This window comes from Lissotriton helveticus, chromosome 8, assembly GCF_964261635.1.
Source record: "Lissotriton helveticus chromosome 8, aLisHel1.1, whole genome shotgun sequence".
NCBI lineage: Eukaryota > Metazoa > Chordata > Amphibia > Caudata > Salamandridae > Lissotriton > Lissotriton helveticus.
This window is the reverse complement of record NC_136069.1, coordinates 961031607-961057950: the sequence shown is the minus strand read 5'-3', so window position 1 is coordinate 961057950 and position 26344 is coordinate 961031607. Positions and strand designations below refer to the sequence as shown.

The 26344-nt window shown below is 42.9% G+C and overlaps 1 protein-coding gene across 1 annotated transcript in view; it reads right to left on the bottom strand.

The window, feature by feature from the left end:
* The window catches only part of IL1RAPL1 (interleukin 1 receptor accessory protein like 1), a 2344491-nt gene that overhangs the window by 1326555 nt on the left and 991592 nt on the right, over positions 1-26344 (bottom strand). The window contains exon 4 of the mRNA XM_078656096.1: positions 11776-11835. Coding sequence (XP_078512222.1) covers positions 11776-11835 — 60 coding nt within the window. The remainder of the gene's footprint in view (positions 1-11775; positions 11836-26344) is intronic.

Below are 26344 nucleotides of genomic sequence, written 5' to 3'. Positions count from 1 at the left end.
GCCTTCTGCGTGCCAGCGGTGCACCCGCTGGGTGCAGCTACCATAAGAAGGGGAGGAGGGAGCAATCGAATGGGCGAGTGGGGGCAGGGCCGCAGGGCACGCAGAGGCGGGAACACTGGTTCAGGAAGGGTGAAGAAAACAGACAGCAAAAGGGCACGGGCACAAAATTAAATGGGGAACAAGGAGGAGGAGATAGTAAACAAATAAGGAAGTACAATTACGAAGAGAGCAGAACGCGAAAGGGCACAGGGCACAGAATCAAGAAGTAGGAACAATCAATAAACAAATAAGGCAATACAATTTACAAAGACAAATCAGAAATAATACAGTTTAGAGCAAGACAAGCCTATCAGTGATGAGGCGCAGGTGGCAGCCTGCGGGTGCAGGGGGGCCTTGAACTCTCCTCAGCAGCGGCAGCTGGGGCTTAAGGGCAGGACACACAGGTGGTGGTGTGCGCGTGGGGAGCGACCTGCCTAGAAGGGTCAAGGGTCGCTCATGTATCATTTAGTGCATATTATTGAAATAAACAGCCCATTTACAGCTAGCTGTCAATGCAATGTTTCTAAACTTCCCCTCATTGTACTATGTTCATTTATATCGTTAAAATTATTCAGTCACCCCAAGTATTTGGTTTCTCCTCTTCCAAAACTCGTTTTGATGCATACACATGCCAACGCCCCTTAAAGAGAAAATAGAGGGTGACAGAAGTACTTTCTATGGTGCAGCGTTGACTTTGCAGGCTTCTTTTAACTTCCTTGCTTGCTATTAGGACTGGCAGTGAAATTCCACTCTGCTCGCAGAGTTTGCAGAGTTTTCCCACTTTTTGCTCCACATAGCATGTGGAGTTCTACAAAAATCTATATAGCAGAGTTTCTTCCTTCCTTACGCTCACCAAAGTTAGGGGCATATCATCAAGGGCAATATCGCCGCTTTAGCTGCACTGTTTGTTTGGGAACTTGGCAATGGTGACGCACCCATCGCCAATTAGTACACCCCCGACATTAATTTCTACCTCAAAGCCTCTGCCTGCTCAGTTGTCTGAGCCTCTGAGGCCCCAAATTCATGATGGCCTGATAGAGAAGGTAGACCATTTAATGAAGTCCTTGATGCCATTGTTTGAGAGGATCAAATTGATTAGCAAAGGACTAGGGATGGTTGAACATGCAATTACGCCAGCACTGATGTTTTGAAAAAACTTGCTGATGGTACAGATAATCAAGGTGCAGTAGGATATAATGCAATGAGAGATCCTAGAAGTATTACTACCCCATCACCAAGCATGATAACATCTAAAATACCCTCCTTGCTATCTAAAGAAACCAGGCCAGACGGGGAACATATGGGAGCAATGAGATCAATTCCAAAAGGGAAGGGACGAAATGATAGGGGGGAAAGGTCGTAAAGGACCTTGAGGATGCAGTACAGGAAATAAAGGCTATACATACAGCTAAGGAAAACACAAGTGTCCTAAAACAAAAGAGTATCAACCCACGCATTGATTTACCGCCATATTCTTACCCATATACTGTGGTGCTGTCTGGGGTACCTGAGATAAGCAATGATAAAATTGAAACTTAACCAGAGCTAAAAAATAAGGTTACCTTTTGGTTAAATAAGAACAGGCCCCTCCCGGCTAACATACATGGTGAAAGTCTGTATGTGCGAAGAGTAAGCTGGGTGGGACATAGACCAAAGGACTTATTTGGTGACTGCATCATTGTTAATTTTAGAGATAGACGGGTGGTTAATCATATTTGCAAATGGTATTACCAAAACGGAGAGGGTGGCTTACACGCTCTTGACTTAAGCTACTTTTACCCTTCCTCTTCTTTTGCTCCACCAAATGTTCGTCAGGCACGCTGCCGAGGTTCTATGGCTGTACAAAGAAATGACTTCGATATTCTAACATTTAATAGATATGATATGCTTAGCGGACTAGAGGGGGTAGATTGACTTGGTTATGGTCAATCCATCACAAAACCTGTGTCTAATGTTGTAAATGGAAAACCTCTCACTGTGAATATCACTGAACCAGTAGACTGCTCTTGGGCAGATTTCAGGGTAAGATCAGGGCCAATTAATTACGAAAAGCCTGGCGCATTGAAGAAAACTGGCGTAACTATGAACAATTTGCCAGGAAATAAAATTTATATTTCTGGCCCTATGGGCAGTCAGGATATTTCTCCTAACATGAGCAGATGGTCGATAATGTTTTGGAATGTTGCAGGTCTAAAAACAAAATTGTCCAACCAAACGTGGGTTAACCTTGTGAATAAGTATGATATAGTTAGTTTGTAAGAAACTTGGATTACAGAGGCTCTCCATTTGTGTGGTTTTAAAACTTTGTTTTCACCGGCAATAAGTTCAGTACACGGCAGGGCCAAAGGGGGGTTGTGTACTTCTGTATCTAACCAGTTTAACTGTAAGAAAATTAAGATAGTTTTTAATAAGAGGTATTACCACATAGCTAAGATACATATGGACAATGCGTTTTGCTTGATTGTTGTTAATTTTTCTAATAATTTACCTGTAGGGGATATGGAAGAAACGATCAACGGGTTGTATATTGATATCAAATGTTTATTGGGCGGAAGATCCAAAGAAGCCTGCGTTATTTGGGGAGGGGATTTTAATTGTTCTCTATGTAAATCAGGAGAAAAAGGGACGTGTGGTATAATGTTGAATAATGATACCAGTGTAAGCCATTTTGAACATACTACATGTGGGGACCTCCCGAATGAAATTATGTTTTCCTGCGATATGGGTTTCGCAAATAGAATTAGTACAGAAGAGGTCCCTTTTTGCCCCACCTTTAATGGCAGAGGAGTGTTCTCAACAATAGATTTTATATTGATATCGGCTAGGTATGGCGGACAGGTTCAAACCTTTAACACCCTAGACTCTCCATTGAGTGACCATTTCCCTCTAAGCATGGACGTTTTAAATCTATCCACTAACCGTGCCAAAGTTAAAACTTCAAGGCAACATATAGACAATATTTCCTTGAATAGACAAAATGGCTACTCCCTAAAATGGACCGAAGTGGTTCCTGCGGATTTTCTTTACAATTTAGTTAATGAATGGAAATCCAGTATTGATCTTTGCCTGGATGAAAATTCGGCGGATTTTGTAAATATTAATCATTTTGTGATTATTTCCTCAAACATTAAAAACAGCCTTTGGGTGAATACGAAAAACCCTAAAGAGAAACTAGTGGGCTGGTTTGATACAGCTTGCACTAAGGCTTATTCCAATCTCAAACATGCCTTAAATGCCCCCGTTAAAGACCGGATTTTAATTAGGGAGTTGTGAAAGAACTATAAGAAGATCTTGAAAAAGAGAAAGGATAACCTTAAAAAGGAAGCCTGGGATTCTTTGTGTGAGGCATCTTCAATCAGAGACACTGCAGCTTTTTGGCTAGCAGTTAATTCCCCTTTTTTAACTGATAAAAATAGAGCTAGGTTGAAATAGCCATTACTGAGAATGAAAGGGTAAAGCACTACGCAGACTTATACAGTTCCCCGAGACCTTTGGTGCCATCATTACCTCAGAACCATGTGATTGATGAGACCACACGTACCAACATTAAATTGGATCTGGGTATTACCCTGAACAAAGTAATTGTAAGCATTAAAACTAGTTTGGGAGGAAAGGCCCCAGGCCCCGACGGGGTCCCGGTTGACCTGTACAAAAGTAATATGGATATATGGGGTCCACGTCTTACACAACTGTTTAATGCATCCTGTTCTAATGCTTTGATACCTTCATGGTATGAGTCTATTATTGTCCCTATTTTTAAAAAGGGAGATAGGGCTAATTGTTTATGCTATCGTCGTATATCACTATTGGACTCATCCATTAAGACTTCTGGCAGTGTCATTTTAAATAGATTAAGACTTTGGGCAGAGTGATCTTCAATATGGGTTTAGGAATGGCCTTGGTACTATCGACCAGGGTCTTAACTTACACATTCTTTTAAAAAAATACACCAAAGCTAAGGGGAGTCGCATATTTTTAACATTTGTTGACTTGACGTCAGCCTTTGACTGCGTCACTCATAGTAAACTTTGGCTGATCTTAGAGAAACTTGGGGTGGAGAACAATATTATAAATTTTCTTAGGGAGCTCTATTTGGGGGCTTTAGCCAGAGTCAGGTATGGTACAAATGGAGAGTGTACCAAGACTTTCGCCATTGCAAGAGGAGTGCGGCAGGGCTGCGTCCTTGCCCCTTTTCTATTTACAATCTATATAAACGATTTGGAAAAAACATTGTTACGGGAGTGTAGGGACATGCCGATGATAGCTAATAGATCTGTCCCTGCACTACTATATGCTGATGACGCTGTCTTAATGGCCAGGACGCCCTTCGCCATGCAAAGGATGGTCACTTCTTTTTCAAAATGTATGACCAACCTAGACTTGGGAATTAATTGTACTAAGACGTTCTGCATGAATTGTGGACCTGGGGCGAATAAGAAGAAAAAAACAATGTACATTAATTCGAAACCTTTAGATTTTACCCCAACTTTCCCATACTTAGGTGTATTGTTTGATCAATCTGGCCTATGGACTAGTGCAATAAAAACAAGGAGGCTGTTATTTTGTAAATTCATAATGGCCTTGAAAAATGTTTGCAAAAAGATGGGCAATAAACCAATAAATTAACTTTTAACTATTTATAAAGTGATCTGTGTAGCAATTGCTATATATGGGGCAGGAATATGGGGTTATGCTAATGTCAAATCGTTGCAGGTGGTGGAAAACATTTTTATGCGATACCTCCTATCAGTCCCTGAAAGTGTTTCAACGTACGTTTGTCACACTGAACTAGGTCAACCATATATTGAAGATATCATCAAGGTGGCCCCGGTTCTTCTGTGGCATAGGGTTTGGACCACCAAGGAGTGTGTTCTTAATCGTTCTATTGTGAGGGACGTGATGAGCCTAGAAAATGGCGCTAAGATGGGATGGTTAAGCTATGTAAAGAAGTTTCTTTTAAATATAGGCTGCCATGATTACTATGAGAACCCTGTATCGCTGTGCTAGGTACCTAGAAAAGATCTTAGCAATATATGCATGGAGTATTTGGGTGAGCGCAGAACCAATGCTGAAATGACGAAAAAGACCGTGGTTACGCACCAACTAATTATGACCTTGAATAACATGCAACCTTATGTTAAGCTACACATGAGCGATTTTGAACGGTTTTTATTTATACGTTTTAGGGTAAATCTTGTATTTAGATTTTTACGTTTTCCAAATAGGAATAATTGGTTGAAGCACCTTAGTAAGTGCCCATGTGATGATTTGTCTGAACAATCAGACATCCATATCTTGTTTTTTTGTAAATTTTATACAGTGCTTAGGAAAAGATGGATTGTTCCCATTTTGAAGATCTTGGAAGTAAACCAGTGTCGCCCTGCTTTTTTAGCCATCTAAAGATTAGATAGCATATTAACAGTTGCATCTGTCTCTGTGTTTCTTAAAAATGTTTTTAGATTCCGGAAATCTATTTATTAATGAAATGTAACAGGTTTATTTTTGTCATATATTTTTAACGTAATATTAAATGTACTTTTATGGTTGTACTTTGTATTATAACCGAATAAAGTAAATAATGAATGAATGAATGAATACTGAAGTATCTTTCATTCCTTGCAACATGATGCATCATACAGTAAATATGACACATCCATCATGTCGCAAGGAGAGCGTAGAGAAAACTGTTACATCACTGTTTTCAAGCAGCGATAGAACAGCTTTCATAAAAGAGGCTCCCAATACCTGCCTCAAATGTAAGGTAGAAATTACACATTCAGATTAAGAGGATATCACAGTGAATATAAATAGGTTGACAAGATCTCCACGGACCAATTGGTTACATTGACCTGGCTGTATTAAATCAGTCACAAAGGGAGGATCAGACTTTGACTAACAGGAGCTGTTTACTTCTGTGGAATTACTTCACTTCCTTCCTTCATATCTTCCAACTCTGGGGGGAAAGTGTTGAATTAGAAGGAACACTAAAAAAAAAACAATATCAATGTGCCACTGCAGCAGCATTCGAAAGACATCTTGGTTCTGCAACATCAAATACTGACCATTTGCCCAGAACCCCAATAATCTGCAGGAATTTATTAGGAAGGAATTTGTTCAGATAAAAATAAGTTACATAATCCTCATAAAAAACGAGAACACATTTTAAATACAATACCCATTATTTAAATAGATAACCCATAATATGTGTCCCCGTAATTCACTTTTTACCCATCTATAATTTGTTGTTATACCTGGCCCCCCAAATCCTTTACCCCTCCTTCAACAACTATGCAGAGGCAGAAGAGTAATGGGTGACAATACATACCATGGCCTATCCTCCCTCATTCAAATGTGAAAATGTACCTTGCCTGCCATCCATAACCAACCCCCACCACCTTACCTGCCTTCCTTCCTCCTAATGAAGCTGTGCTTTTTGCTTTCAGTCAAAGCAGAGAAGTAGTGCTGCACTGAGAGGCTCTCAGGAATCCATGCCAGCCTGGCCTAGAAAGCCTTTATGACATAGCAAAAGTGGGTAATGAGTTTTGTAACCATTTGTTGCTACATCATGCAATTAATTAGCAGATTTAGAATCTGGTACAAATGATAGAGGCTTACTATGGGAGCCATGCTGAACCTATGGAATTATAGATGGGTAACAGTGAATTAAGGGCATTTGTTTCTCTGAGAAGTTCTGAGTGATATCATAAAGACAGTGCGGGCGAAGATCGAGTTGTCTATGATGTCACTCAGAACTCTGAGGTGAAAAATGTCTCATAATTTACTTTTAATCCATTTGTAACTTTATGTCATGGATGCCTCCCAACATTATGATGGATCAAGGATTCGCACGTAAAGCGACTTGCTTGGACTCAACCCTCTCGACATAATGTTAATGTACTAATTAACATGTTTTGTGTACTTATAATTGCACCTCCTGACACATTTAGTATCTAGGGGAAGCTTTTCAATGTGCTTTTACTAACTATAATCCGCTTGCACTAAAATGGCTGCTGCTATGCGGGATTTCCTACTGCGCATGCCTCTCTTCATACCCAAGTGACATGACGTACTACTATGCTTGGAGGGAAACTTTTGCTTCTGTGCACTAGAACTAAGACAGCTACTTTGTGTCACAACATGCATGAAGCTTGCACCGCTGCTTATGCTAAGCTGTTCGTTCTGCCTAATCTCTAATGCTGTAGTTAAAAATAAAATAATGGGAATAGAGTAGAGATAAGTGGTATACAGTGCATTCATGTATTCTTGTTCTAAAACTGTTTCTTTTCTATTTTTCATGTAATCGTACTTCTGAGCCTGAAATATGTCCGATACTCCATCTTGAAACCCACTGCACTCCATATTGAAACCTTTGAGCCTGCGCACAAGAGCCTAAGAACTATCGAGTCATTGTTATTGAACTCTGGCCAAATTCTGGCCTGCTAGAAGATACGCCTGGGAATCTCACCTCCTGATCCGCAGAGAGAAAGAAGGCCTAAAACATTGTACTCGTTATTGATACATTCACTGCCGGGTGGAATAAAAGTGCATGGGAAAATAAATTGATGGGCGGGAACGCTAATTTAATATTCCAAGGGGAAAAGTTTCATTTTGATATGGTGTGATGACCTCTCCCCGTCATCTGTCCAATCAAAATTGGGGATCCTTACACTTACAACATTGGGGGGGTGGTACACTGACCTGGAAAATAGTATAACTAGAGTAGGCTTAGCTAGAGAAATTGTTTGACTTGTCCGAATAGCTGACCTGTCACTGACCCAATGCACTCAATAGGGATCGAGAGCACAGTTGTTGGCGGAGAACTCTGTCAGAAGATTCGATAACCCAATCGGGGTTCGGGAAGCTGGGGTGCTGGCGAAGCACTCTGTCAGAAGATCCGCTGACCCAATCGGGGTTCAACTGTTAGCTGCAGAGAGGGTCCAACGCTGGCATTTGTCCCTTTAGCTGTGGGTGCCAGTTCTAGCCTGAGGTGGTCCTGTCCTGATTCAATTTGGCCCGTACATGCCCTGCTTCTGGTCTGCACCTGTTCTTTCCTGCTGGCACCTGCATCACCTGTTCTTTCCTGTTGATACCTGCATTTCCGGGGTTCTGTCCTTTATCCCAGACCGTGGCCAGGTTGTCTTCACATCATTCTAGGTAAATATATTTAATGCGGGTATGTCATTGTTCGTTTTCCTTTTCTTTCTCTTCCTATGTTTCAATGCTAAAATTAAGTCTTGCAACTTCTTTGCATATCATTGCTTTTATCATCATTTTCGTAATTGAGAAAGCATTTTTTTTTTTTATATTTTTATTGGTATTTTACACAGTACAAAAATAGAAACGTTGTGACATATAACAAATATGAGGTTTCACGGGCATGCCAGTAGGGATACGCGATTTACACTTGTGTTTGCCCCTCATTTCTGCAAACAACATTAAACATTTAACATTGAACAAATAGGTTTTTGCGTCTGGGCGCGTGCAACAGTTGAGCATATGACATAAAGACAAAATATAGATGTGTTTGGTGGCGGTTTAGTGTAAGATCTCACCCTCTTCGCTGGGTTGCTAGCAGCTGGTCAGGCGTATACAGATGTTTTATGGAGGTTTGTATGAACTGAGGAATTTGTCTAATTTTGACAACATTCCTCGGTTGGGGTTTCTCCCTGGTGTCTGTCTTAATGCAGTGATGTCTGCCCCTCTGAGAAATGTGACCCAATTTAGCCACCCCTTGAATGTGGCTTTGGTGGTGTCCTTCCATTTGGCTAGTACTGTTTCGACTGCTGTTGTTAGGGGGAAGTCCAGGAGGTTTTTGTCTTGTTGTGTGGCTAGATCTGTTGTGATATGAGCGGTGGATGTTGTGGCAAATGACTGTACTAGAGTGCTGAACACCTTCCCCCAGAATTTGCTGACCTTACTACAGTGGAAGATGAGGTGTGCGAGGTCTCCTCTTACTGCGCCGCAATTCCAGCAGCTGTCTTTATCTTTCAGGCCTAATGATGCTAGGCGAGCTGGTGTCCAGAATGCTTGGTGTAAAAGCCAGAATTTAGTTTGTGCTAGCACTGGGGATATCATGTTTTTTGATGGGGCCACCCAGAAGGTTTGTAGTTCTTGTTCTGTGAGGTTGGAGCCAAGTTGTGTTACCCAGTAGCTGCTGGTTAGGTTGGAGGATACTGGGCGGAGGAGCTTGTACAAGTGTGAGACCTGGTGACCTGCCCTGTTTATGTTTTCCATGTACTGGAAGATTAAGGGCTTGTGTTTGGTTAGTTTAGATTTTGTTAGGGCTTTCTTGATAGCTAAGAAGTTGTATAGTTCCCTAATTGAGAAAGCTTTAATTACACACATAAGGACTGTGATATTTGAGGATTTTCATAGATAAAGAGTTTTAAATCTTCCAGTGTTTGTGGTTATTTTATGAAATGCAAAGTACTGTTTATACTACGTTATTATTCTATCACCCTTGATCCCTTAGGACTTTAGGTACCAGTGACGAGGATTGGTAAGTCAATGGTATAGGTCCTAAACAAAGTTCATAAATCACTGATTAGAGAGAATAAAGTAAGCACAGGTTACCTGGTCAATGAGTTTGACATGCTTATGGGCCCAGGTGAGTATGGTAAAACTAGTCGGGTGACCTGCGCGCTCTATCAATCATCACCGCTTGCGTACAACTGCTACGCAGGAGAAGAGGAGTAATGTAATGAGCCATGCATAACATAGCCTATCAGTGCTGACACAAATGTGCAAACAACATTACCTGCCCTCCTTAACCAAGCCCGCACTACCTTCCGTGTCTACCTTCCAAATCTGGCAACTGTGCTTTTTGTATTTTATTCGAAGCAAACAAGCAGCTCTGCACTGACAGGTTCTTAGGAAGCCCTGTCATACTGGCTTGGAAGGCCTTTATTACATAGCAATAGTATGACGTAGGATGTCAGATAATGAGTTTTGTTATCAACTTTTTGTATGCCATAGCTGCAAATTACCAGATGTAGAATCTGGGGTAAACGATTGAGGCACAGCAATACATTTCATGATGAACTGATAGGAGGCTACAGTGGGAAAGCATTGAAAATACAATGTGAAATAAAACATTCCAATATCTGTTTCCTCAAGTTCTTTGTTCAGTGATCGTCAATGGTACCTAATTGAATGCAGTTTACACAACGCATTGTTTGTGGTCTCATTACATTTGAAGAAAGTAAACATGGAAGCATTAATCAAATATACATGTTTTGGGGAGAGAATGTGGTCAAACGGCTAGGGCGTCAATCTCGGAGCTGGGCAACCAGGTTCGAGTCTCGGCTGGACGCTCAACATTCTGTGATTCTGGGCAAATCATTTAATCTTCCCGTGACTAACACAAACGAATGCCTCGTATGTAACATAACCGGTGCTCATGTAAAGCGCTCTGATACCTCCGGGTCTAGTTAGCTATATAAAACTCCACACAAAAAAAAGGATTTGCAATGAAGAAGCATAACGAAGAAGAGCCAGAGTTATGTGTGAAAGTGTATATTCAACTCTTCTCACAGCACCTGGTGACAGTTAATTTTAGTAAAAGGAGCAGCAGCAACAGATGCAGCGATGAGGAGCTGCTTTTAGTTGAAAATCTTTCCATTTTATATTGTCTTGAAAGCCAAAGGAGCTTAATCCGTTTCACTCAAGACTTCTTGTAAGATTACCTTCTAAAATCCAATCTACAGTGACGACTGTCACTGGTAAATACATCTTGGCAGCCATATTTTTGCATCACTATTTCTCCATGCACAGTTATAGCACTAATCAGTTGGTTGCAAAACAACCCTGTAATAGAAAACAGTGATGGTACAGTTGATGTGTTTGCCACTCACACCAAGAGAAGAGTTTATGTGCATGAGGGACAACAGTGATGTAGTCCATGCTAGATTCTGGTGAGCATAATTATAGCCCAATTCATAGGTTTCTTTGGCATTGTGTACCACTCGAGTTATCTGCCTATAGAGACTCCTTTCGTATATGAGAAAGTCAGGAAAAGTTTTTCAAAGCTGTTGTGGCACATGCCAATATATTTGTGCATCGGTGGGTGCAGTCCTGGTATGAGATTGCTTTTTAGTGGTTTAGAATGGGAACCTCAAACGTAACCCTGCTGTAACAACCATTGTAAAGTTCTTTGTCTTACAAATACACGTTTAGCGTAACCAAACAAAATAACAACGTTGAAAACGTCCACATACTTCACTGTACTCACTGTGTGTCGTGATAAAATGACGTCCCCACGGAGCATTCATTTGGCAGGTACACTGTAAATTGTATACAAACACTTTCTACCCTCCAAAATGTATGGTTACAATGATCGTCTACTGGCAAGAAACGCAGATGGTAATGCGTTAAAATGAAATTATGAAAGACATATTGTTTTTATCAAACACATTCACAACGCATTGGAAGGAACTACACATTTCATTCCGCGCCAGGATACCCCGTGGTAACAGAGCGCGCTATAAAAGTTTTAATAAACATAAACATAAACAAGTACGTTCAGAATAATAAAGGAACATCATGTAATCGATTTGACACCTTTCTTGCCCTAACTCAACGAGTACTCATGACACAGCTAGTACAATAAAATGCCATTTATGATCATGTAGGGCCATACTCAATGTGTGGTACACCCTTCCAATTCTGTTGCATGCCCATATGTTTTGCATCCTGAGACACCCACTTTGACTTTATCATGGCCCTGGCCCTGTATACCTGATGCCAGATGCCGATATATCTTCTGTCCCATCTTGGCCAATAGCATTTTTTCTGCACCTGAAAATGAAAGGTGGAGAACATGAGAAAGGCTGACAGGCAGCCTGCTGGCATGAATGTAGCCTACTGGCAATTTCAATCACATGTTAGTTCATTGAAATATTTTGTCCGGTGCTTAATTTGTGAAACAATAAGTGCCAGGGCCCTCGTCTGGAGGCCACTGCACCTTGCACCCCCATTGCTCTTGCCAGCGCTGTCAATGACAATACTATCACAACTACTAGCCATCACACTTCTACAAGTGTGACAGTTCAGAATATTTCAGGCCTCCAGAGCTAGAAGAATGGCATGGGCGGTAGGTATAAGAAACTTTTCATGTATAATACTTTAATAAACAACTACTGTTTTGCTCATCTCTAATTTAAACAAACAGCACCGCCATGTGGTACACTGTCATAAGGGCCAGTGTTACCAATTAAGTGCTGATTTCGAGCACTGTAAACCACCAGCTAAAATGAAGCACAGGATCCTAAATGAAAAATTGAGAATATTTTAATCATGTTGTAACATTTCTAATAGTAGTTTTTTACATAATCAGACATTCTTGTTAAAAAATGTAGAGTTGATTTGCAAAACGTGCTCTGGTGCTGGTTCTTACTTTTGTGCCCCCCTGGGGTACTTGTGAATTACAGAAGGCGCCTCAGAAAACTGCAAACCCCTTCTGCAAGGGTTATCACTTTGGCATACATTTTGATCCTGCACAATATTAGGAGGATGTTTCTTCACGTACATGAAACGCAGGGCAAGGCGAAAGAGGGAAAGCCTTTGGCCAGCCGAAGGGTACATATGTTTAAAGGAGCAGAAAAAAAGTTCACTACCTATTGAGTGGGATGCAATTAGGACCTGATTTACATAGGTAACTTACACTATTCTGTAATATACATTTTGAGTCAGTTTACTACTTTTTGTCTATTCACAAAATCCAAGTGTAAAGTTACTCCAAAAGTGTAACTTACATGTCTTCATCAAATTGAAGGTCCTGGGGACTATACAGTTTTGAGTAATTTACACTTATAAGTAGGTTTTCTATTTTTTGGCTATTCACACTCAGATTTTATGACTAGCCAAATAGCAGAAAAATCACTTAGGGCCCGATGTAGGTGGCCATTACCGGTCGGTAACGGCCGAATTCGGCCGTTACCGACCGGTAAACGGGTCATTGAGATGTAGGGGACCTTTTTTACAGATTCGGTAAATCTCACATGTAGGTGGCACTGCAAACAGTGCCACAGGCCTTTCAGATTCGGTATTTTACCACCCAATCCTATTGGGTAGTAAAATACCGAATCCAGGTGTGCATGCACATCTGTGCATGCACACCTGTGCCATGTGACACACAGACATGCCCTTAGGGCATGTCTGTGTGCCACATGGCACACATGCCTGTAATTGGGGTGCCAGAGAGTGTCAAAGTGACACCCCCTGCACCCTTGCAAAATTCGGTATTTACCGATTTGGTAAATACCGATTCGGTAATGCCCATTGCTTCCTATGGGCTTCAATGCCCATAGGAATCAATGGGCATTACCGATTCGGTATTTACCGAATCGGTAAGTACCGATTCCTTCCGATTCGGTAATTATAAAAATAAAATTACCTACATCTGCCCTCCTCTTTTTTACCACTTCTTAAATACCGATTCGGTATGAATCGGTATTTAAGAAGTGGTAAAAAAGATTTACCTACATCGGGCCCCAAAAGTGTAAATTTCCCAAATAGTTTCACCTCTGTGAATTAGGCCCAAAGGGCATGATTCACAAAGGTAAATTAAAACTTTTGGGTAAGTTTAGTATGTTTTTGTTATTCACAAACTCTGAGCTCATCGGAGACTCCACAGTCGGGGCAGCGAACTCTGCACATACAAATACAGGACAGGTCAATCTTTTCATGTGCAGAGTTCTCTACCCCGACTGTGGAGTCTCTGTAGTCGTAAAGTTACTATTAACTGAAAGTAAGTTTATGACTGCGGAGACTCCGTAGTTAGAGCAGATAACTTATCACATAAAATGATAGGCCTGCCTTATTTTTATATGTGGAGTCGTCCGCCTTGACTGAGGAGTGTCAGCAGTTGTAAATTTACTATTATGTCGGAGTTAGTGAATAGCAAAAATTGTTAATATTACACAAAAATGTACGTTTACAGTTGTGATGCAGTTTCGGGGTTTACATCCAATGTGGAGGCATTTTTTAAAGTGAACACGCGGTTACAAGGAGCAACCAAGGATATCCTGCAGCTAAATGGAGCAACAAATTTCACCTGCCTGTGTGGGACGCCTACCCTATTTACAAAATCAAGCAGGTTTTCTGCATGAGCGAAAGATGGTATGGCTGACTTAACTCTACTACGTCTCTTTTTATTGATGCACTCTAAACAGAGCTGATGTGAATTTCTGAGATCTTACCTGCCGAGGATGCAACTCTTTTTATTTTAATACAGTGTAATGTTCCTGTCTTCTCTAGCGGAAGTAGGTGATGATTTGCCTTTATCACGACTGTACATAAAATTATTGTAATATTTCTAAATTCCCTTTTCACTCAGCCTTCATAGTGCTGCCTATTTATCTGTGATTAGAACACAAGAAAACCTAGGGGTCTAGACGAAGGTACCTTTCGTACACTTTAAACCGCAGCGCCAGCTTGCTGGAGAACAATAGTAAGGGTGGAAAACAGATGCAATTGAAAAGAAAAGGTGTGAGTGATTGTGACAAAGAAACCCGCTTGGTTTATCATCCATTGTTTGTTACAAACGCTATATCGATGATATTTTCATGGTATGGCGGGGGAATGCAGAGTCCCTTGTGAGCTTTCATGAATGGCTTAATAGCCGGAACAGGTTCCTGCAATTCACCATTGAGACGAACAAAGCGAGGATCACTTTTTTGGATCTTTCCATTTTTTCTACATCTGAGGGCCTACACAGTGAACTTTTCCGGAAGCCGATGGCGAGAAATTCTCTTTTACTGTTCGAGAGTCAGCATCCTAGGTCCTTGCGTGAGAATCTCCCATACGGACAGTTCCTCCGGGTTCGCAGGAACTGCTCCACGCAAGAGACCTACAAGAAACATGCTGATAATCTCTGTCGGCAACTGCAGGTTCGACATTACCCTACCACTTTGGTTAAGCGCTCATTAAAACGAGCAAGTAATAACAACCGCGAAGCCCTCTTGGAGATACCGGTGGAGAAGTCACCTTTAACCAGAATTACTTTTGTCAGCACTTTTAATGAGAAATCTAATCAAGTGCAGAAAATTGTCAGACGCCACTGGCGCATTCTTAACAGCACTACAGATAAGATCGAACCCCCATTGTTTGCCTTCAAGCGCTCCAAAAATTTAAAAGATTGTTTGATACACACCCGGCCACGTGAAGCACGGCGCGAGTCTAATGACACTCTATGGCAATTACCACCTGTACAGGGGCACCACCCATGTGGGGGTTGCTCTATGTGCGGGCTGACACAGAAGACGAGCCAGATTGATATAGGGACTGGGCGCCCGTGGATTCTAAAACATTTTTCCAACTGTAACAGCTGTAATGTTATATACATTCTCACGTGCCCGTGCAACAAAAGATATGTGGGGATGACAACCCGTAAAGTACGCACCCGCATGCTTGAACATAAAAGTTCGTTCAAATGCAAGAAAACTGTGTCCAAGCTGACCAAACATTTTTTGGAGTTCAATCACAAAGAGGACGAGTTTAGTTGGGTTGTCCTAGAGAAACCATTCATACCCAACCATGTTACGAACCCTACACGTTTTCTTTATTTAAAGGAACAAAAATGGATTTATTTATTACGTTTAGAGAGCCAGGGACTCAATGATGATATCCCGTGGACCACTCTGTAAGGACGTGGCAGTATAGTCCATATAACATTAGGCTTAGTGTGTACCAGTTAAGAGGTTTGCAGGGATCTGTTAGCCAATAGATTTTGCATGGAGAAACTCTCTGTTTACACCCTGGGAGAGGTCACCCTTAGCAATATTTTGATTAAATAGCCCCTATTGACAGTTCCACAATGCGGGCGATATCTGCATTCACATTGAGAGGCGCAGTGTCTCTTCAATATAATTTGAAAGTGTTGTACACAGTGGGTAGGCAGGCCCGTTTTGCTATGGGACTTGAATCCGGGGTGCATGTCGTACTTAGAAGTCAGGAGAAAGTCCTTGTTGCCCAGAATGCTGATTGTATTCGCCGAGAGCTTTGGAAGGCGGGCGAACTACAGAAGTGACGCGATTGACGTCATTCTGTAGTTTTGCAGTATCGCGCGACTTTACTAATCACCATTGCGCATGCGCGCAGCTATTGACACTATCACCGGGGATGCACGGTTGGTAAACAGGCAATGGCGATGCCGTTTCCCAACGAAAGCGGTGAGTAACCGCAATTTGATAAGTTAGGAGGGGACACCCCTGCACACACACCCCCGATTGGGCGGAGCCCGGCGCCGGTTCTTAAAGACCGGTCCCTCTGCCGTTCGTTGCCTCCCCCTGTCTCAGCGTTCTGCTTGGGGCAACGACGGAGAGGTAAGGTTTATCCTTGTGGTGACTGAGTCCTATGCTAAGAGGCTTCCCGGGTAGTTTTTCTTTGATACTAGACTGTGTCTGACCAACTTATAGCGGATTAAGGGTTGCATGGACTTATGATTACTTTGAGTGTCCAGAACTCTTTGACCATTATACAGGTTATTCATTAAGAGTGGAGAGGAGTGTTATTGGGTAGAGCTAGTTTTTCTTGGGTTAGTTGATGGAGAAAGTAGATTTAGGAATAGAGGCGTAATACATTTGTAGGGAGGGATAATATGTGAAGCAGAGTAATACACTTCTGCAATGTTCTCCACTCCTGACGCCTCAGTTTTCCTTTTTTAGAGCGTGGCCTCCCCTTTACCCCTGAGTCAGAGTCCAGGTGAGGTGAGGTCCACTCCCCGGCAGAATAGGGTGAGTGGTATTTTTCGACCTTTGTGAAACAATGGAGGGTGTAAGATTTAAATATGGGATGTTTTTGATATATGGGGTGTTTGTGTTGTCCTTTTAGATCACTGTTTGGAACCTTCTGCACGGCGGAGTTTTGAACCCTAACGCTGTATCCTTTTGTTTGGTTACTACACGGGATCTGTAATATTTAAAGATATATTATTAGTTTGTCACTACGCAGTAGCAACGTTGTGAACAGGGCCCTGACGAAAACCTTGGGTCCTTCCCTGTGAGGTTGAAACATGTTGGCCTGATATGCAGTGCTTTGTTCTCATACTGCATCCTTGCACTGTTCATGTTGTTTTTATTTAGGAAGAGGATTGTGTCTTAATAAAACTTATTTTCTGTCCTCTATTCTATTTTAAATTCACCACTTTTTTAGTTTTGCACTGCACTTAGACCCATCTTCGGTCTATCATAGGTCACTGAGTACTTGTGGGCATTGGCTCCGCTATACTACAGGGGACATTTGTGTCTCAATGATCTAGAGACACCAGACCCCTGAGGATGACCAAATGATAGAATCTGATCATACAAATGTTTGATGGGAATCCTCTAAACCAAGCGGGTTTCTTTGTCACAATCACTCACACCTTTTCTTTTCAATTGCATCTGTTTTCCACCCTTACTATTGTTCTCCAGCAAGCTGGCGCTGCGGTTTAAAGTGTACGAAAGGTACCTTCGTCTAGACCCCTAGGTTTTCTTGTGTTCTAATCATTGTATTGGGGGTTCAACCTAGATGTGGTCGTTAAACTCCCCTAAGACCCTTTTCTCCTGTCTTTATAATATTGTGTGAGCAGCTGATGGCTGCGGGTCTTTATTTGATTATATAATTTTGATAATCTAGCATTGAGTATATTCATACTCAACTGAGCTCCTTTTTTCCTACAACTGCTCGGGGGATGTTGGTTCCCTCTAAACCCTTCCTCTCACTCCATTAATAACCGTAACACTATGGCCGAACGAAGCGGTTTGGCATATGATGACTCTGTTTTCCAGTCCCTTATGGACAATATGCCTAGCATCCTAGATTCCATCCCTACACCTATAGTTCAGACAGCAGATGACTGGACAAAGGCTTTGACGTTAAAAAAGGCTCATTCTCGGACCCAAGCACACGGTTTAGTGATGGCAGAATATGCGAGAGCTAGCTGTGCACCACCAGGCCTCTTGGTCACTAATGCTCCTCGTCTTTTTCTAACAGATAAAGTGTTCCTAAAGGATTGGTCCCTCATCGCATGGCGATGCACGAGGGACTGGCTCATTCTGATCATAAGTACCGCAAAACGTACATGTGACACCTTATTGATAGAGATCCAAGTCCTTGAGGCACACATTAAAACCACCATTTCCACCACTACAATTTTCAAGAAACAGAAGGACGAGTCGGACAAAAACCATAAAGATTTTTTTGATCATATCTTACAAGTAAAGATCGACAAATTCAAGAAAGACCTGGCAAAGTTTAAACTAGAAGTGGTATACCCATACACTAGTGATTCTTACAAAGCACCAGAATACAAAAGTAATGGGAGGAAGAATGGCTCAAACTATTCAGGTTCAGGGACGGACTCTGATAGTGATCAGGGCACCAACAATCCTACACCGTCAGGGAGTAGAGGGCGAGGGAGGTCGCGTGGGTTCCAAAACCACAGTGGGTTCCAACCAGGACCAGTCCCCCCTTGGTGGCAACCATCTCCATGGGGCCCGACGCCTCCTTTTCCTTACCAGTTTCAGCCACCGATGGGCCAGTACCCTGGGTACCAAAACTTGAATAACCAGTCTTTTTTAGGGTTTGGCCCCAGGAGGTCAAGAGGCCGCAGAAGGGGAAACCTACCCCCACCACCCCAACAAGTACACTGGGAAGACACAACTGGACCACACACGGGCACTCGCAGTCAGACGGCCAGGACTGTGCCTCAGAGTTGAATGCACATGTGGAGAATTTAGTTGTGAATCTGAGCAGTCGCGTCTTGACTGACAGTGAGGAGCAAGTCCTTAACAAGGGCCTAGGGTTTGTTCTTTCTGATAGAGGCGATCCATTCAGAACACAAACTGAATTAGCGCAATTTTTTCGGAAGTTGAGGCTATATTATTTTTTCAGGGACAAAATTTCTGAGACTGTTGACAAAAACACTGGGTTGAGGCCAAAATCTACCTTTTTACCCCCTATCCATGCTGTTCCGCCACATGTGGCTACTTTTGAAAGGGCAGTAAAAGAGGATATTGAAGCCATTTGGACAGATGGTTCTACCAATGGTTATTCTAACATGTCGAGGGCAGACCAGCAGGCCGTACAAACCTTGATGCGTGACCCCTCGATAGTTATAAAATCTGCCGACAAGGGCGGTGCCATAGTGCTACAGGACACCGAGATATACAGAGCAGAGTGTCAGCGCCAGCTGAGTGCTGAGAGCTCCTACAGACTATTGACCATTGACCCTACTAAAAGACTGAAGAATGAAATCCGTTTATTAACGGAGGAAGCCTTAGCAGAAGGCTGGATTACACCACATGAGTCCCAATTTTTGCAGGTAGAACACCCTGTTATCCCCTACTTCTACACCCTACCTAAAGTTCACAAGGAACAAAGACCACCGCCAGGTAGACCGATTATCTCAGGGCAGGGCTCTGTTTTGGAGCCGTTATCAGAATTTGTTGATTTTTTCTTGAGGCCGATAGTGTTGACCATGCCCTCCTATTTGAAGGACACCAAAGATGTCTTGCGCCTATTGCCAGGTATTGACTTCAATCAAGAGACCGACATCCTTGTGTCCATGGATGTTGTGTCTCTATACACTTCCATCCCCCAGGATGACACCTTGAACGCCATTTGTTCCATCCTGAATTCTGCCACTTTAGATACCATTACACCGGTTCCCTTTATAATGGCGCTAGCAAGAATGGCGATGAAAGAGAACTATTTTAGATACGAAGAGAATCTGTACCTACAAATCTCCGGGACAAGTATGGGCAGTATTTTTGCGCCGAGCTTGGCGAATTTATATGTTCATACTTTTGAACAACAGGAGATATTAACATCTGAGAATCCCTTTTTATCATCCATTGTTTGTTACAAACGCTATATCGATGATATTTTCATGGTATGGCGGGGGAATGCAGAGTCCCTTGTGAGCTTTCATGAATGGCTTAATAGCCGGAACAGGTTCCTGCAATTCACCATTGAGACGAACAAAGAGAGGATCACTTTTTTGGATCTTTCCATTTTTTCTACATCTGAGGGCCTACACAGTGAACTTTTCCGGAAGCCGATGGCGAGAAATTCTCTTTTACTGTTCGAGAGTCAGCATCCTAGGTCCTTGCGTCAGAATCTCCCATACGGACAGTTCCTCCGGGTTCGCAGGAACTGCTCCACGCAAGAGACCTACAGGAAACATGCTGATAATCTCTGTCGGCAACTGCAGGTTCGACATTACCCTACCACTTTGGTTAAGCGCTCATTAAAACGAGCAAGTAATAACAACCGCGAAGCCCTCTTGGAGATACCGGTGGAGAAGTCACCTTTAACCAGAATTACTTTTGTCAGCACTTTTAATGAGAAATCTAATCAAGTGCAGAAAATTGTCAGACGCCACTGGCGCATTCTTAACAGCACTACAGATAAGATCGAACCCCCATTGTTTGCCTTCAAGCGCTCCAAAAATTTAAAAGATTGTTTGATACACACCCGGCCACGTGAAGCACGGCGCGAGTCTAATGACACTCTATGGCAATTACCACCTGTACAGGGGCACCACCCATGTGGGGGTTGCTCTATGTGCGGGCTGACACAGAAGACGAGCCAGATTGATATAGGGACTGGGCGCCCGTGGATTCTAAAACATTTTTCCAACTGTAACAGCTGTAATGTTATATACATTCTCACGTGCCCGTGCAACAAAAGATATGTGGGGATGACAACCCGTAAAGTACGCACCCGCATGCTTGAACATAAAAGTTCGTTCAAATGCAAGAAAACTGTGTCCAAGCTGACCAAACATTTTTTGGAGTTCAATCACAAAGAGGACGAGTTTAGTTGGGTTGTCCTAGAGAAACCATTCATACCCAACCATGTTACGAACCCTACACGTTTTCTTTATTTAAAGGAACAAAAATGGATTTATTTATTACGTTTAGAGAGCCAGGGACTCAATGATGATATCCCGTGGACCACTCTGTAAGGACGTGGCAGTATAGTCCATATAACATTAGGCTTAGTGTGCACCAGTTAAGAGGTTTGCAGGGATCTGTTAGCCAATAGATTTTGCATGGAGAAACTCTCTGTTTACACCCTGGGAGAGGTCACCCTTAGCAATATTTTGATTAAATAGCCCCTATTGACAGTTCCACAATGCGGGCGATATCTGCATTCACATTGAGAGGCGCAGTGTCTCTTCAATATAATTTGAAAGTGTTGTACACAGTGGGTAGGCAGGCCCGTTTTGCTATGGGACTTGAATCCGGGGTGCATGTCGTACTTAGAAGTCAGGAGAAAGTCCTTGTTGCCCAGAATGCTGATTGTATTCGCCGAGAGCTTTGGAAGGCGGGCGAACTACAGAAGTGACGCGATTGACGTCATTCTGTAGTTTTGCAGTATCGCGCGACTTTACTAATCACCATTGCGCATGCGCGCAGCTATTGACACTATCACCGGGGATGCGCGGTTGGTAAACAGGCAATGGCGATGCCGTTTCCCAACGAAAGCGGTGAGTAACCGCAATTTGATAAGTTAGGAGGGGACACCCCTGCACACACACCCCCGATTGGGCGGAGCCCGGCGCCGGTTCTTAAAGACCGGTCCCTCTGCCGTTCGTTGCCTCCCCCTGTCTCAGCGTTCTGCTTGGGGCAACGACGGAGAGGTAAGGTTTATCCTTGTGGTGACTGAGTCCTATGCTAAGAGGCTTCCCGGGTAGTTTTTCTTTGATACTAGACTGTGTCTGACCAACTTATAGCGGATTAAGGGTTGCATGGGCTTATGATTACTTTGAGTGTCCAGAACTCTTTGACCATTATACAGGTTATTCATTAAGAGTGGAGAGGAGTGTTATTGGGTAGAGCTAGTTTTTCTTGGGTTAGTTGATGGAGAAAGTAGATTTAGGAATAGAGGCGTAATACATTTGTAGGGAGGGATAATATGTGAAGCAGAGTAATACACTTCTGCAATGTTCTCCACTCCTGACGCCTCAGTTTTCCTTTTTTAGAGCGTGGCCTCCCCTTTACCCCTGAGTCAGAGTCCAGGTGAGGTGAGGTCTACTCCCCGGCAGAATAGGGTGAGTGGTATTTTTCGACCTTTGTGAAACAATGGAGGGTGCAAGATTTAAATATGGGATGTTTTTGATATATGGGGTGTTTGTGTTGTCCTTTTAGATCACTGTTTGGAACCTTCTGCACGGCGGAGTTTTGAACCCTAACGCTGTATCCTTTTGTTTGGTTACTACACGGGATCTGTAATATTTAAAGATATATTATTAGTTTGTCACTACGCAGTAGCAACGTTGTGAACAGGGCCCTGACGAAAACCTTGGGTCCTTCCCTGTGAGGTTGAAACATGTTGGCCTGATATGCAGTGCTTTGTTCTCATACTGCATCCTTGCACTGTTCATGTTGTTTTTATTTAGGAAGAGGATTGTGTCTTAATAAAACTTATTTTCTGTCCTCTATTCTATTTTAAATTCACCACTTTTTTAGTTTTGCACTGCACTTAGACCCATCTTCGGTCTATCATAGGTCACTGAGTACTTGTGGGCATTGGCTCCGCTATACTACAGGGGACATTTGTGTCTCAATGATCTAGAGACACCAGACCCCTGAGGATGACCAAATGATAGAATCTGATCATACAAATGTTTGATGGGAATCCTCTAAACCAAGCGGGTTTCTTTGTCACAATCACTCACACCTTTTCTTTTCAATTGCATCTGTTTTCCACCCTTACTATTGTTCTCCAGCAAGCTGGCGCTGCGGTTTAAAGTGTACGAAAGGTACCTTCGTCTAGACCCCTAGGTTTTCTTGTGTTCTAATCATTGTATTGGGGGTTCAACCTAGATGTGGTCGTTAAACTCCCCTAAGACCCTTTTCTCCTGTCTTTATAATATTGTGTGAGCAGCTGATGGCTGCGGGTCTTTATTTGATTATATAATTTTGATAATCTAGCATTGAGTATATTCATACTCAACTGAGCTCCTTTTTTCCTACAACTGCTCGGGGGATGTTGGTTCCCTCTAAACCCTTCCTCTCACTCCATTAATAACCGTAACACTATGGCCGAACGAAGCGGTTTGGCATATGATGACTCTGTTTTCCAGTCCCTTATGGACAATATGCCTAGCATCCTAGATTCCATCCCTACACCTATAGTTCAGACAGCAGATGACTGGACAAAGGCTTTGACGTTAAAAAAGGCTCATTCTCGGACCCAAGCACACGGTTTAGTGATGGCAGAATATGCGAGAGCTAGCTGTGCACCACCAGGCCTCTTGGTCACTAATGCTCCTCGTCTTTTTCTAACAGATAAAGTGTTCCTAAAGGATTGGTCCCTCATCGCATGGCGATGCACGAGGGACTGGCTCATTCTGATCATAAATACCGCAAAACGTACATGTGACACCTTATTGATAGAGATCCAAGTCCTTGAGGCACACATTAAAACCACCATTTCCACCACTACAATTTTCAAGAAACAGAAGGACGAGTCGGACAAAAACAATAAAGATTTTTTTGATCATATCTTACAAGTAAAGATCGACAAATTCAAGAAAGACCTGGCAAAGTTTAAACTAGAAGTGGTATACCCATACACTAGTGATTCTTACAAAGCACCAGAATACAAAAGTAATGGGAGGAAGAATGGCTCAAACTATTCAGGTTCAGGGACGGACTCTGATAGTGATCAGGGCACCAACAATCCTACACCGTCAGGGAGTAGAGGGCGAGGGAGGTCGCGTGGGTTCCAAAACCACAGTGGGTTCCAACCAGGACCAGTCCCCCCTTGGTGGCAACCATCTCCATGGGGCCCGACGCCTCCTTTTCCTTACCAGTTTCAGCCACCGATGGGCCAGTACCCTGGGTACCAAAACTTGAATAACCAGTCTTTTTTAGGGTTTGGCCCCAGGAGGTCAAGAGGCCGCAGAAGGGGAAACCTACCCCCACCACCCCAACAAGTACACTGGGAAGACACAACTGGACCACACACGGGCACTCGCAGTCAGACGGCCAGGACTGTGCCTCAGAGTTGAATGCACATGTGGAGAATTTAGTTGTGAATCTGAGCAGTCGCGTCTTGACTGACAGTGAGGAGCAAGTCCTTAACAAGGGCCTAGGGTTTGTTCTTTCTGATAGAGGCGATCCATTCAGAACACAAACTGAATTAGCGCAATTTTTTCGGAAGTTGAGGCTATATTATTTTTTCAGGGACAAAATTTCTGAGACTGTTGACAAAAACACTGGGTTGAGGCCAAAATCTACCTTTTTACCCCCTATCCATGCTGTTCCGCCACATGTGGCTACTTTTGAAAGGGCAGTAAAAGAGGATATTGAAGCCATTTGGACAGATGGTTCTACCAATGGTTATTCTAACATGTCGAGGGCAGACCAGCAGGCCGTACAAACCTTGATGCGTGACCCCTCGATAGTTATAAAATCTGCCGACAAGGGCGGTGCCATAGTGCTACAGGACACCGAGATATACAGAGCAGAGTGTCAGCGCCAGCTGAGTGCTGAGAGCTCCTACAGACTATTGACCATTGACCCTACTAAAAGACTGAAGAATGAAATCCGTTTATTAACGGAGGAAGCCTTAGCAGAAGGCTGGATTACACCACATGAGTCCCAATTTTTGCAGGTAGAACACCCTGTTATCCCCTACTTCTACACCCTACCTAAAGTTCACAAGGAACAAAGACCACCGCCAGGTAGACCGATTATCTCAGGGCAGGGCTCTGTTTTGGAGCCGTTATCAGAATTTGTTGATTTTTTCTTGAGGCCGATAGTGTTGACCATGCCCTCCTATTTGAAGGACACCAAAGATGTCTTGCGCCTATTGCCAGGTATTGACTTCAATCAAGAGACCGACATCCTTGTGTCCATGGATGTTGTGTCTCTATACACTTCCATCCCCCAGGATGACACCTTGAACGCCATTTGTTCCATCCTGAATTCTGCCACTTTAGATACCATTACACCGGTTCCCTTTATAATGGCGCTAGCAAGAATGGCGATGAAAGAGAACTATTTTAGATACGAAGAGAATCTGTACCTACAAATCTCCGGGACAAGTATGGGCAGTATTTTTGCGCCGAGCTTGGCGAATTTATATGTTCATACTTTTGAACAACAGGAGATATTAACATCTGAGAATCCCTTTTTATCATCCATTGTTTGTTACAAACGCTATATCGATGATATTTTCATGGTATGGCGGGGGAATGCAGAGTCCCTTGTGAGCTTTCATGAATGGCTTAATAGCCGGAACAGGTTCCTGCAATTCACCATTGAGACGAACAAAGAGAGGATCACTTTTTTGGATCTTTCCATTTTTTCTACATCTGAGGGCCTACACAGTGAACTTTTCCGGAAGCCGATGGCGAGAAATTCTCTTTTACTGTTCGAGAGTCAGCATCCTAGGTCCTTGCGTGAGAATCTCCCATACGGACAGTTCCTCCGGGTTCGCAGGAACTGCTCCACGCAAGAGACCTACAGGAAACATGCTGATAATCTCTGTCGGCAACTGCAGGTTCGACATTACCCTACCACTTTGGTTAAGCGCTCATTAAAACGAGCAAGTAATAACAACCGCGAAGCCCTCTTGGAGATACCGGTGGAGAAGTCACCTTTAACCAGAATTACTTTTGTCAGCACTTTTAATGAGAAATCTAATCAAGTGCAGAAAATTGTCAGACGCCACTGGCGCATTCTTAACAGCACTACAGATAAGATCGAACCCCCATTGTTTGCCTTCAAGCGCTCCAAAAATTTAAAAGATTGTTTGATACACACCCGGCCACGTGAAGCACGGCGCGAGTCTAATGACACTCTATGGCAATTACCACCTGTACAGGGGCACCACCCATGTGGGGGTTGCTCTATGTGCGGGCTGACACAGAAGACGAGCCAGATTGATATAGGGACTGGGCGCCCGTGGATTCTAAAACATTTTTCCAACTGTAACAGCTGTAATGTTATATACATTCTCACGTGCCCGTGCAACAAAAGATATGTGGGGATGACAACCCGTAAAGTACGCACCCGCATGCTTGAACATAAAAGTTCGTTCAAATGCAAGAAAACTGTGTCCAAGCTGACCAAACATTTTTTGGAGTTCAATCACAAAGAGGACGAGTTTAGTTGGGTTGTCCTAGAGAAACCATTCATACCCAACCATGTTACGAACCCTACACGTTTTCTTTATTTAAAGGAACAAAAATGGATTTATTTATTACGTTTAGAGAGCCAGGGACTCAATGATGATATCCCGTGGACCACTCTGTAAGGACGTGGCAGAATAGTCCATATAACATTAGGCTTAGTGTGCACCAGTT